Source organism: Tamandua tetradactyla, chromosome 8 (genome assembly GCF_023851605.1).
Source record: "Tamandua tetradactyla isolate mTamTet1 chromosome 8, mTamTet1.pri, whole genome shotgun sequence".
Classification (NCBI taxonomy): Eukaryota; Metazoa; Chordata; class Mammalia; order Pilosa; family Myrmecophagidae; genus Tamandua; species Tamandua tetradactyla.
In genome coordinates, this window is record NC_135334.1 from 72,061,948 (window position 1) to 72,075,486 (window position 13,539).

Consider the following 13,539-nt stretch of genomic DNA (forward strand, 5'->3'; position numbering starts at 1 on the left):
GTAAGCATTCAGTGAATATTAGCAATCATTATCATCATTATTGCATACCACTCACTGTCCAGAGTTACATCATCACATCCAATCCTCTAACACTTCAGGTATTAACTCCTTTACAGAAGAGGAAATGAAGTCTGATTCCTAGTTTGAGCTTTAAGTGTTTGTTCTAAAGCCTATGCCATACTCTGCTCTGTGCTCTCCCACAAGCATCAAGTACCTAATACAGTGTTCAACACACTGTAAGTAAGCACACATTTACATTGTAAATTGGTATGTTTTTCTTTAGTCTTTCAGCTCTGTAGCCCAGAACCATGGAGCTAGAGTTAAAGGTGGTCCATGTGTGTCTCATACAATCTACACCTACTTCTGACAACTTTAGGTCACCTCTGTAGAGAAAATTGGTGCCAAGGATCAGTGAAGGTCCCTTTTGGCTGGGTGCCCCTCTTAGCTAGGCTTAGGGAGATTCATGTGTTGGCTGTACCCTGCAAGGTCCTTAGCTGGGACTTTACCTTGTACTCAGTACAAAGGTGCATTATAATGTGTTTTACCAGATGAGTAAGAAGATACTCCTCCCACCTTCCCTCAGGTAAAGCTGCCAGACTTGAGCCCTCAGACTGCTGACTTTAGAAATCCAAAGAGAACTGGAGTGAGTCCAGGTTGAAATCTTACACTTTCCCTTTGAAGAGAATCTGGGACTCCCTGCTCTGCTTCAGGAAGGATTTCAAGAAGGCATAGGCAGCAGGAGGGATTCTTTCCTTTTCTAGCAGCTATCTATTGAAAAGATACTACTCTTCAGAGCCTGGACATTGTGTCCAAATGATGAGCTCATTCCTCAAACCTGAAATGTCTGAGATTGAAAGATATTCCAGGGGGTCTATAAAGGCTAAATGAGTCATCTTAGATTCTCCAGGAAAACCAGTCATTTTAAGATAAAAACAGCACAGAGTCCGAAGTACAGCTTAAACAAGCATAAGACACATTGGCTGCCTCTGTCTACCGTGCTGTTCCAGTATGTCTAGTTCCAGACACTTCCACTGTATTATCAGAAAGCTTTCCTTCCTTAAGTAACACTTTGCCAGCGATGAGTATCAGGGGCATTTGAGCACTGCTAAAGTGTCTGAATGGCTGTTCTAGATTGCTAGCTGCTGGAATCCAACACACCAGAGATGGATTGGCTTTTATTGGGATAAATTTAGTTAAAAGTGTATAGTTCTTCAGAGGAATGGCAGCTAACTTTCAATTGAGGTTCTTTCTTACGTGGGAAGGTACAGGATGATCTCTGCTGGCCTTCTTTCCAGGCCTCTGGGTTCCAACAACTTTCCTTGGGGTGATTCCCTTTTGCATCTCTAAAGGCCTGGGCTGAGCTGCTAGTGCTGAGTTGAGGTATGCTGAGCTGCTTGGGCTGTGCTATGTTGAGCTCTCTCATTTAAGCATCCAGCCAATTAAATCAAACGTCATTCATTGCAGCAGGCATACCTTCTAGCCGACCACAAATGTAATCAGCAACAGATGAGGTTCACATGCCATTGGCTCATGTCCACTGCAAGAGAACTAGGCACCTTCACCTGGCCAAGTTGACACCTAAATCTAATTACCACAATGGCCAAAACAACCAGATTCTATTTCTTTCTCTGAGGTTAAAACATTTCCTTTGAGTATCCACAGCTGGCTATTTCCAGGCTTCCATGGTGGAGAAATAGGCATCCTCAAGCCAGAGAAAAGGGACTAAATCATGAAGCTGAAGAATCTATCTGCTAGCCTTTACTAGGAAACTGCCCACTTGACCTAGACAGTCTGTCCTTCTTGAAAGCTACTGATCTACATAAAAATCCATTTCTAAAATTTCAGTAATGTACACTGAACCAGAGAATTGAGTGACCTGGAGCTATTTCTGACTCTGCCACTGGCTAACTGGGTGACCTTGGACAAGTCTCTGACTTTCCTTGGGGTGTGCTAGCTGGTCTGTAAAATGAAAACTAAAATAGATTTTCCCACGGGTTATGTATTGACAGAATCAAGACTAGAACCCAGCTATTCTGTTTCCCAATTCACTGAACTTCCCTCTCTACCCTCCTGCCTATCTCTCACATTTTCATGGCAGTATTAGGCATAGTTTAGCTGTAACTGGCACATTCAAAACTCAAAGTATGCTGAAGGTACAAACTACCTACACATGCAACAACATGGACACATTTTTAAAACATGAGGCTGAAGTCAGACACAAAACAGCATTTACATGTCGTGTTAGGATAGGTAAAATTAAACTATGGTAATACAAGTGAAATTAGTCATTGCTTCTGCAGAAAAATGACTGTAAAGAACATGAGGGAGCTTTCTGGGGGTGATGCAAATGCTATTTATCTTGTTAGAAGTGTGCATTACATAGATAGATGCACTTTCAAAATTTATCGAACTGTACACTTACAATTTGTGCATTCACTATATATAAATTATACCTCAGTTAAAAATAGATCTTTACAAAAAGTATACTGAAGAAATTTTGAAGGAATCTTATATTCATTGGGTACTTGGTAGCCCATTATATACATTATCTCCATCTTAAATCCCTAAAAAGGAATTATTTCTGTTTTTCTACAGACCGGAAGACTGAGGTTCAATGAGGTTAAAATAACTTGCCACTGGCCTCAAAATTAATAAGTATAGTAACAAGGCAATAACCCAGGTTTGTCTGCCTTTTTTCTTATACTACTTTGTCTCAAGGAGAGAGGGGATATATTGTCATTGTAAAACTAGACTTGTACTCCATTTGATTTCACTGCCATGTGATCCTAGGAAAGTCAAATTTCCTTTGGGTTCACTCTAGAGAGTCAAAAGAAGCTCATAATTGTGTTGTAGCCCTGAGGTTTTAGCAATCAGAATCTCTCTCAGCCCTCTTACTAGGAAAGGCATTAAAAGTAATGTCCAATTATCTCAGGGTAGACTAATCATAAGCAACAAAAGTCCTTTGACTCTAGTGAGGCGAATAAATCATTAACTAGATCAGTGACACAAGAATTCCAAGGTGACAGAATCCAGTTGCCTCCTGTTTTAAGAGATAAGCTTGACTCATCCTTCTGTGATGTAATGAAAAGGAATGGACTGGAAATCAAAAGATCTTGATCCGGCTCCCAGCCCTGACAATAACGTACCCTGTAACCTTGAGCAAACTATTGCCATCTCTGGGTCCCTCACTTACAGTCATTAAAAAAGAGGTTAGGCCATCATGAAAGGAATGAATAAATTACCTGTTCTTTTTTTATTGCCTTTTAAATTTTCCCATTGCCTCTGAAGTAAACATTTAATAATATTTCATGATTAGAATTTTTATGACTTTGCAATTATTGGCTAATCTTTTAAAAAAATAAAGTGCAATATAATTAGTAATTTCTCTTAGCAAAAAAAAAGAGGTAGGCCAGCTGATCCCTAAGGTTCTTCAGCTCTAACATTTTGTGAATTTATGAAATCCGGAGACCTACCTCCACATATACATAAAAAGGAAACTGGGAAACTGGAAAAGATTACTGTTCTCCAGGTTCCTAAATAGGGTCCCTGTGACACTGCCCATTGCTTTACATTAGCTGATGAACTTTTCCCTAAAGGAGACTCAATGATGAGCAATTCTACAACCAAAACATCAGTCCTCACATGGAAAATTCTGCTCATACTCCCAGTATGGTTTACTTGAAATTCTTGGCCTGCTGAGCCTTCAGTTTGAATGCTCAGGTTCCAACAGAAAGAGAAACATTTTAATTGAGGGCACCTACTATCTTAACAGCCCTCCTTAATGCTACACCTTGGGAGGAAATCTCAGTTTCCTCTTGTTGCCTTTGGAGATCAAGGCAAATAAACCAAAATAACTTCAGGACTGAAGCTGCTGAGTTTCAAAAAAGTACATCCAATGCTAAAAATGCTCTGAATTCCCACAGACCTCTACATAAGAGTACCCAGAGAAGCAGTAGTGTACAGGAGAAAAGAGTATGCCACTTACTAATTGTGTGAGCCTCAGAAGTCACTTCATCTCTCCAAACCTCAGTATCTCCATCCATAAAACTGGGATGATAATATTACCAACTTCAAGGATAATCCATATAAAGCACATAGCACAAAAAGGGCTCAATAAATGCAAATGATATACACTCCACTTATAAACAATCATTCAAGCACTCACATATTTTTAAAACAGAGACAACCATTCACATGCATAGTCATATACACATCCTGAAAAAATGCTGTGAGGATTAGAACTAATATAATACCTAGCATGGAGTTTAGCTCAATAAGTGATAGTTATGCACAAAAATATGAATGCACCATGCTCAGAATAGGAAGAACATTTGAGGTCACCTAGAACGAGTGGTTCTCAAAGAGGTAACCCTGGACCAGCAGTATCAGCATCACTCTGCAAGAAACACAAATTCTAGGGCCTCATTCCAATCCTACAAATCAGAAGATCTGGGGTGGAGGCCAGCAATCTGTGGTTTAGAAAACCTTCCAGGTGATTCTAATCACACTAAAGCTTGAGACTCAATGACTAGATCAGGATCTGGAAAACTTTTTATGTAAACAGCCAGAGAGTAAATGACTTATGGTGTCTATTACAAGTACACAACTTTGCCATTATAGTGTGAAAGCAGCCATAGACAAAATATAAGCGTATGGGTTTCACTGTGTTCTAAAAACATTTTCTTTTTTTTATAAAAACAGGCAGTGGGTGGGACTGCTTTCACTGGCAGTAGTTTGCTGATCCCTGGACAAGATCAACTTCAATTTTTTTCTTAAACTTATTCTGGGCAACCCTAATTAGCAGTTATGTAATATGTGCATGAATACTTATGTGAAGTCACTCGCTACTCCACAAAGCATTTTTTGTTTCACTTATGCACTGACCCTGATTCTATCTAGAATGTTTTTTCACAAACAAAGCTAAAAATCACCCTCCCTGTGACTTCTGACTTCAACACATAGACAGTTTACTTGTTATGATCTTATGTGTTGTAAAAGATGCCATGCCAGATTACTCAAGGATACTCAAATTCACTCTAATCAGAAATACTGAAGTAGATCATGTTTCTGTGCTAAAGCACTAGTAAAAAACAAAATAGAATCCCTTAAAGATACCCCACATGATAGGATGATTTCTCTCACACACATCTATCATTAGCAGATTTTTTATTAGATGGAGGATACCTAGAGTTAACTCAAAGGAAAGCAGTCGACACATGGAAGTACGCTTGCATCATAGAGGAGAGGAGGCAGTCCTGGCTGTGGAAATCATTGTCTACGATATCTAAGAGTTGGCGTTTGCTGACCCAAGAAGCTCTTCTTTGCACTCAATATCACCAGAGCTGGCAAGAAAAGGTCTGCAATGAATTAGTTCAGCTTAGCCAGCAATTCTTCCAGTTCTGGTCGAGCTTTGAACCTTCCCTTGAAGGCTTCTTCAGTGTGCTGGGGAGAAGAAAAAAAGAAAATAAGTGGGAATTACTGCAGAGCTTTTAATTATCCAAATATGCACAACATTCAAAAAAGGACCCATAAGTCAGCTCTGCAAAGAACAATTCAGATTCAATTAACTTTCATGGAGTAGCTACTATTTACCAGCCATTATATTAGGTACTAGAGATTCAAAGTTGAATCAGATTTCTTCCCTACCTTCAATAAACTCAGAGTCTGGTAAGAGAAGATAGACATGAGAAGAACTAATGTCAAAACAGTCTATCACAATAGAGGCACTAAAAAATGAGAAAATGCCAGATTATCAATTTACAATAGGAAATGTCATAGGAATTAACATTTTTTTTTATTAATTAAAAAAAGAATTAACAAAACAATTAGAAATCATTCCAATGTACATGTACAATCAGTAATTCTTAATAACATCACATAGTTGCATATTCATCATTTCTTAGTACATTTGCATCGATTTAGAAAAAGAAATAAAAAGACAACAGAATAAGAATTAAAACAATAATAGAAAGAAAAAAAAAACAAAAAAAACAAAAACAAAAAACCTATACCTCACATGCAGCTTCATTCAGTGTTTTAACATAATTGCATTACAATTGGGTAGTATTGTGCTGTCCATTTCTGAGTTTTTATATCCAGTCCCGTTGTACAGTCTGTATCCCTTCATCTCCAATTATCCCTTCTCTTTTTTTTTTTTTTTTTAATTAACGGAAAAAAAGAAATTAACCCAACATTTAGAGATCATACCATTCTACACATGCAATCATTAATTCTTAACATCATCACATAGATGCATGATCATCATTTCTTAGTACATTTGCATTGGTTTAGAAGAACTAGCAACATAACCGAAAAAGATATAGAATGTTAATATAGAGAAAAAAATAAAAGTAATAATAATAAAATCAAAACAAAACAAAACAAAAACCTATAGCTCAGATGCAGCTTCATTCAGTGTTTTAACATGATTACTTTACAATTAGGTATTATTGTGCTGTCCATTTTTGAGTTTTTGTATCTAGTCCTGTTGCACAGTCTGTATCCCTTCAGCTTCAATTACCCATTGTCTTACCCTGTTTCTAACTCCTGCTGAACTCTGTTACCAATGACATATTTCAAGTTTATTCTCGAATGTCCGTTCACATCAGTGGGACCATACAGTATTTGTCCTTTAGTTTTTGGCTGGATTCACTCAGCATAATATTCTCTAGGTCCATCCATGTTATTACATGGTTCATAAGTTTATCTTGTCTTAAAGCTGCATAATATTCCATCGTATGTATATACCACAGTTTGTTTAGCCACTCTTCTGTTGATGGAGATTTTGGCTGTTTCCAACTCTTTGCAATTGTAAATAATGCTGCTATAAACATTGGTGTGCAGATGTCCGTTTGTGTCTTTGCCCTTAAGTCCTTTGAGTAGATACCTAGCAATGGTATTGCTGGGTCGTATGGCAATTCTATATTCAGCTTTTTGAGGAACCGCCAAACTGCCTTCCACAGTGGTTGCACCCTTTGACATTCCCACCAACAGTGGATAAGTGTGCCTCTTTCTCCGCATCCTCTCCAGCACTTGTCATTTTCTGTTTTGTTGATAATGGCCATTCTGGTGGGTGTGAGATGATATCTCATTGTGGTTTTGATTTGCATTTCTCTAATGGCCAGGGACATTGAGCATCTCTTCATGTGCCTCTTGGCCATCCGTATTTCCTCTTCTGAGAGGTGTCTGTTCAAGTCTTTTTCCCATTTTGTAATTGGGTTGGCTGTCTTTTTGTTGTTGAGATGAACAATCTCTTTATAAATTCTGGATACTAGACCTTTATCTGATATATCGTTTCCAAATATTGTCTCCCATTGTGAAGGCTGTCTTTCTACTTTCTTGATGAAGTTCTTTGATGCACAAAAGTGTTTAATTTTGAGGAGTTCCCATTTATTTATTTCCTTCTTCAGTGCTCTTGCTTTAGGTTTAAGGTCCATAAAACCGCCTCCAATTGTAAGATCCATAAGATATCTCCCAACATTTTCCTCTAACTGTTTTATGGTCTTAGACCTAATGTTTAGATCTTTGATCCATTTTGAGTTAACTTTTGTATAGGGTGTGAGAGATGGGTCTTCTTTCATTCTTTTGCATATGGATATCCAGTTCTCTAGGCACCATTTATTGAAGAGACTGTTCTGTCCCAGGTGAGTTGGCTTGACTGCCTTATCAAAGATCAAATGTCCATAGATGAGAGGGTCTATATCTGAGCACTCTATTCAATTCCATTGGTCGATATATCTATCTTTATGCCAATACCATGCTGTTTTGACCACTGTGGCTTCATAATATGCCTTAAAGTCAGGCAGCGCGAGACCTCCAGCTTCGTTTTTTTTCCTCAAGATGTTTTTAGCAATTCGGGGCACCCTGCCCTTCCAGATAAATTTGCTTATTGGTTTTTCTATTTCTGAAAAATAAGTTGTTGGGATTTTGATTGGTATTGCATTGAATCTGTAAATCAATTTAGGTAGGATTGACATCTTAACTATATTTAGTCTTCCAATCCATGAACACGGTATGCCCTTCCATCTATTTAGGTCTTCTGTGATTTCTTTTAGCAGTTTTTTGTAGTTCTCTTTATATAGGTTTTTTGTCTCTTTAGTTAAATTTATTCCTAGGTATTTTATTCTTTTAGTTGCAATTGTAAATGGGATTCGTTTCTTGATTTCCCCCTCAGCTTGTTCATTACTAGTGTATAGAAATGCTACAGATTTTTGAATGTTGATCTTGTAACCTGCTACTTTGCTGTACTCATTTATTAGCTCTAGTAGTTTTGTTGTGGATTTTTCCGGGTTTTCGACGTATAGTATCATATCGTCTGCAAACAGTGATAGTTTTACTTCTTCCTTTCCAATTTTGATGCCTTGTATTTCTTTTTCTTGTCTAATTGCTCTGGCTAGAACCTCCAACACAATGTTGAATAATAGTGGTGATAGTGGACATCCTTGTCTTGTTCCTGATCTTAGGGGGAAAGTTTTCAATTTTTCCCCATTGAGGATGATATTAGCTGTGGGTTTTTCATATATTCCCTCTATCATTTTAAGGAAGTTCCCTTGTATTCCTATCTTTTGAAGTGTTTTCAACAGGAAAGGATGTTGAATCTTGTCGAATGCCTTCTCTGCATCAATTGAGATGATCATGTGATTTTTCTGCTTTGATTTGTTGATATGGTGTATTACATTAATTGATTTTCTTATGTTGAACCATCCTTGCATACCTGGGATGAATCCTACTTGGTCATGATGTATAATTCTTTTAATGTGTTGTTGGATACGATTTGCTAGAATTTTATTGAGGATTTTTGCATCTGTATTCATTAGAGAGATTGGTCTGTAGTTTTCTTTTTTTGTAATATCTTTGCCTGGTTTTGGTATGAGGGTGATGTTGGCTTCATAGAATGAATTAGGTAGTTTTCCCTCCACTTCGATTTTTTTGAAGAGTTTGAAGAGAATTGGTACTAATTCTTTCTGGAACGTTTGGTAGAATTCACATGTGAAGCCATCTGGTCCTGGACTTTTCTTTTTAGGAAGCTTTTGAATGACTGATTCAATTTCTTTACTTGTGATTGGTTTGTTGAGGTCATCTATGTCTTCTTAAGTCAAAGTTGGTTGTTCATGTCTTTCCAGGAACCCGTCCATTTCCTCTAAATTGTTGTATTTATTAGCGTAAAGTTGTTCATAGTATCCTGTTATTACCTCCTTTATTTCTGTGAGGTCAGTAGTTATGTCTCCTCTTCCATTTCTGATCTTATTTATTTGCATCCTCTCTCTTCTTCTTTTTGTCAATCTTGCTAAGGGCCCATCAATCTTATTGATTTTCTCATAGAACCAACTTCTGGCCTTATTGATTTTCTCTATTGTTTTCATGTTTTCAATTTCATTTATTTGTGCTCTAATCTTTGTTATTTCTTTCCTTCTGCTTGCTTTGGGGTTAGCTTGCTGTTCTTTCTCCAGTTCTTCCAAATGGATAGTTAATTCCTGCATTTTTGCCTTTTCTTCTTTTCTGATATAGGCATTTAGAGCAATAAATTTCCCTCTTAGCACTGCCTTTGCTGCGTCCCATAAGTTTTGATATGTTGTGTTTTCATTTTCATTCGCCTCGAGGTATTTGCTAATTTCTCTTGCAATTTCTTCTTTGACCCAGTCGTTGTTTAGGAGTGTGTTGTTGAGCCTCCACGTATTTGTGAATTTTCTGGCACTCTGCCTATTATTGATTTCCAACATCATTCCTTTATGGTCCGAGAAAGTGTTGTGTAAGATTTCAATCTTTTTAAATTTGTTAAGACTTGCTTTGTGACCCAGCATATGGTCTATCTTTGAGAATGATCCATGAGCACTTGAGAAAAAGGTGTATCCTGCTGTTGTGGGATGTAATGTCCTATAAATGTCTATTAAGTCTAGTTCATTTATAGTAATATTCAGATTCTCTATTTCTTTGTTGATCCTCTGTCTAGATGTTCTGTCCCTTGATGAGAGTGGTGAGTTGAAGTCTCCAACTATTATGGTATATGAGTCTATTTCCCTTTTCAGTGTTTGCAGTATATTCCTCACGTATTTTGGGGCATTCTGATTTGGTGCGTAAATATTTATGATTGTTATGTCTTCTTGTTTAATTGTTCCTTTTATTAGTATATAGTGTCCTTCTTTGTCTCTTTTAACTGTTTTACATTTGTAGTCTAATTTGTTGGATATTAGTATAGCCACTCCTGCTCTTTTCTGGTTGTTATTTGCATGAAATATCTTTTCCCAACCTTTCACTTTCAACCTATGTTTATCTTTGGGTCTAAGATGTGTTTCCTGTAGACAGCATATCGAAGGATCCTGTTTTTTAATCCATTCTGCCAATCTATGTCTTTTGATTGGGAAATTCAGTCCATTGACATTTAGTGTTATTACTGTTTGGATAATATTTTCCTCTAACATTTTGCCTTTTATATTATATATATCATATCTGACTTTCGTTCTTTCTACACTCTTTTCCATATCTCTCTCTTCTGTCTTTTTGTATCTGACTCTAGTGCTCCCTTTAGTATTTCTTGCACAGCTGGTCTCTTGGTCACAAATTCTTTCAGTGACTTTTTGTCTGAGAATGTTTTAATTTCTCCCTCATTTTTGAAGGATAATTTTGCTGGATATAGGAGTCTTGGTTGGCAGTTTTTCTCTTTTAGTATTTTAAATATATCATCCCACTGTCTTCTAGCTTCCATGGTTTCTGCTGAGAAATCTACACAAAGTCTTATTGGGTTTCCCTTGTATGTAATGGATTGTTTTTCTCTTGCTGCTTTCAAGATCTTCTCTTTCTCTTTGACCTCTGACATTCTAACTAGTAAGTGTCTTGGAGAACGCCTATTTGGGTCTAATCTCTTTGGGGTGCGCTGCACTTCTTGGATCTGTAATTTTAGGTCTTTCATAAGAGTTGGGAAATTTTCAGTGATAATTTCTTCCATTAGTTTTTCTCCTCCTTTTCCCTTCTCTTCTCCTTCTGGGACACCCACAACACGTATATTTGTGCGGTTCATATTGTCCTTGAGTTCCCTGATACCCTGTTCAAATTTTTCCATTCTTTTCCCGATAGTTTCTGTTTCTTTTTGGAATTCAGATGTTCCATCCTCCAAATCACTAATTCTATCTTCTGTCTCTTTATATCTATCATTGTAGCTATCCATTATTTTTTCTATGTTTGCTACTTTATCCTTCACTTCCATAAGTTCTGCGATTTGTTTTTTCAGTTTTTCTATTTCTTCTTTATGTTCAGCCCATGTCCTCTTCATGTCCTCCCTCAATTTATCGATTTCATTTTTGAAGAGGTTTTCCATTTCTGTTCGTATATTCAGCATTAGTTGTCTCAGCTCTTGTGTCTCATTTGAGCTATTGGTTTGTTCCTTTGACTGAGCCATATTCTCAATCTTTTGAGCGTGGACAGTTATCTTCTGCTGCTGGCGTCTGGGCATTTATTCAGATTTCTCTTGGTGTTGGACCCAGCAAGGTTGTAATAGTTTTCTGTGAAATCTCTGGGTTCTGTTTTTCTTATCCTGCCCAGTAGGTGGCGCTCGTGGCACACGTTTGTCTGCGGGTCCCACCAGTAAAAGGTGCTGTGGGACCTTAAACTTTGGAAAACTCTCGCCGTCCTGGGGGTTCGCTAGCCGAAGCGGCTTGAGCCGGCCCGGGGTCCGAACGCAGGGAGGGTGTCCGAACGCAGGGAGGGTTGCTGGTCGCCGCAGCCAGGGAAAGAGCCCGTCCGAATTTCCTAGTCGGCCCTGGGCAACAAGCGTGGCGGGAGGGCGCCAGCGGCAGCGGCCCGCCCGAGAGAGTGCACGTTCCCCGGGAGTCACGGGGTCACCGTTCTCCGTGGCCTGGGGGTTTCCGATCCAATTCTCTCAGTTGGTCCGGGGGCTGCGCATGGTGTGGGCGCCAGTCGCCTTGGTTTCAGGGGACCACCTCTCCAATTCTCCCAGCCGGCCCGGGAAGGGGGAAGGGAGTAACTCCGGCCGCTTGCCACCCCACCCGGTAAGGCCCGCGCGCCTCGGCGATCTCACCCGAGCTGCTTCTCTCAGCCAGCCAGCCGTTCCAGGATGGGGTACGCTGTCTTTTTTATCTCTGTTGTGGCTTTGGGCGCTTTCTGTATCGTTTCTACTCCCCTAGTAGGTGTCCTGGAGAAGAAACTAAGATCCGCGCGTCTTACTAAGCCGCCATCTTCCAGGAAGTGTCAGGAATTAACATTTTTAAGGTCAACATCACCAGCACATTATTGCCCTCTACTTAGATCTATGTGAAACCAAAATAACAAGCAGAAGAGGCTTGGCAAGCACAGATTATTGCAGGGGAGCTGGAGAAGCAGATGGCACCAGTTTAAAATGACTTCATATATCTGTATCATAACAAGGATTATCCTGACAGCAGGACCAGAATACTCAGTAGTTTGGCTGTCTCCTAAAATTTTCCAAGTTTTCACCAAGCCTGACCAAAGTTCCTTCTGACTGACATTCTTTTGAATATAATCAGTCAGTATAGAGTCAAGCCTTACAAGCCAGGAAACTTCTATTATTTTCATATTTGTGTTGAGTTATTATACTGTATGTAATCTTAAGCAATGTTCTTTCTGCCACACAACTACCTGAAAGGAAGGAATTTGGGGATGTCATGAGCTCAGCCCTAACTTCAGAAAGCTGTGAGGGAAGTCAGCTCCCGTGTTCCACAACGCATCATCCCTGACTCCTTAGAAAAGACAGAATAATGATTCTGGTGCCACTAGCCTGCACCTCTTTCCTCATAATTATCCAGGCTAAATTAACCACATTTTTCTGTTGTCAAAAGCCAGGCAGTTCCTAGTGTCTGCCCATGAAAAAAAAAGGCAGTCCAGATGTCCTTAGCTAGCACCCACAAAACCCAATCCACATTTTGAACATAGGTAAGCCACTAGAGGGCTTCTTCCCAAACCAGTACCTACCTCCTTCACTGACAATCTGACTCCCTCAGGAAGATTGCTTTGGATTATCTCCAAGAAAATCTCTGCAAAAGTAGAACTCAAACCGCTGATCTGCAAAAAGATAGGAGATGCTGCTAAGGGAGGGTCCTAAAAGCCAGGAATTAGGCAGAGATGGCACAGGGCTCATATACCAGTTCCAGGAGAGCTAGAGGGCCCCAGGGTGGAGGTTCAACACCCAGAACTGGTTTCTGAGTACAGCTTCTACAGAATTTCTCTTGCTATCTGCCAAGATGTCTGCTGGCTGAGGTGATCACCGCCAGTATCTACTCCTGTAAGGCAAGGATGTCCTAACTGCACCAAGAGGTTATCAAGTCCAGGCTGACTTTCTGATTCGGTTCAGCTTTCCCCACATTGACCAGGACCTAATTGGTGTCAGACCCTGTGCTAAGGATCTAGTGGTGAATCTGATGTGTGGTAGAAGGCCATGTAGGGGACTGTGGGAACCTACAGGAGAAATACCTATCCAATACAATCAGGGGAGGTCAAATAAAGCTTCCAGAGGAGGTTAATCTGGTGGACACTTGGAAAGCAGGCGTAAACAAGGTGAATTCAACACTG

The 13,539-nt window shown here is 39.2% G+C and overlaps 1 protein-coding gene across 1 annotated transcript in view; it reads right to left on the reverse strand.

Annotated features, from left to right (window-relative positions):
* Window positions 1–5,149: 5,149 nt before the first annotated feature.
* The window catches only part of MRPL48 (mitochondrial ribosomal protein L48), a gene marked incomplete at its 5' end in the record, with an annotated part of 129,816 nt that continues 121,426 nt past the window's right edge, over window positions 5,150–13,539 (reverse strand). The window contains 2 exons of the mRNA XM_077114719.1: window positions 5,150–5,442; window positions 12,943–13,032. Coding sequence (XP_076970834.1) covers window positions 5,368–5,442; window positions 12,943–13,032 — 165 coding nt within the window. The remainder of the gene's footprint in view (window positions 5,443–12,942; window positions 13,033–13,539) is intronic.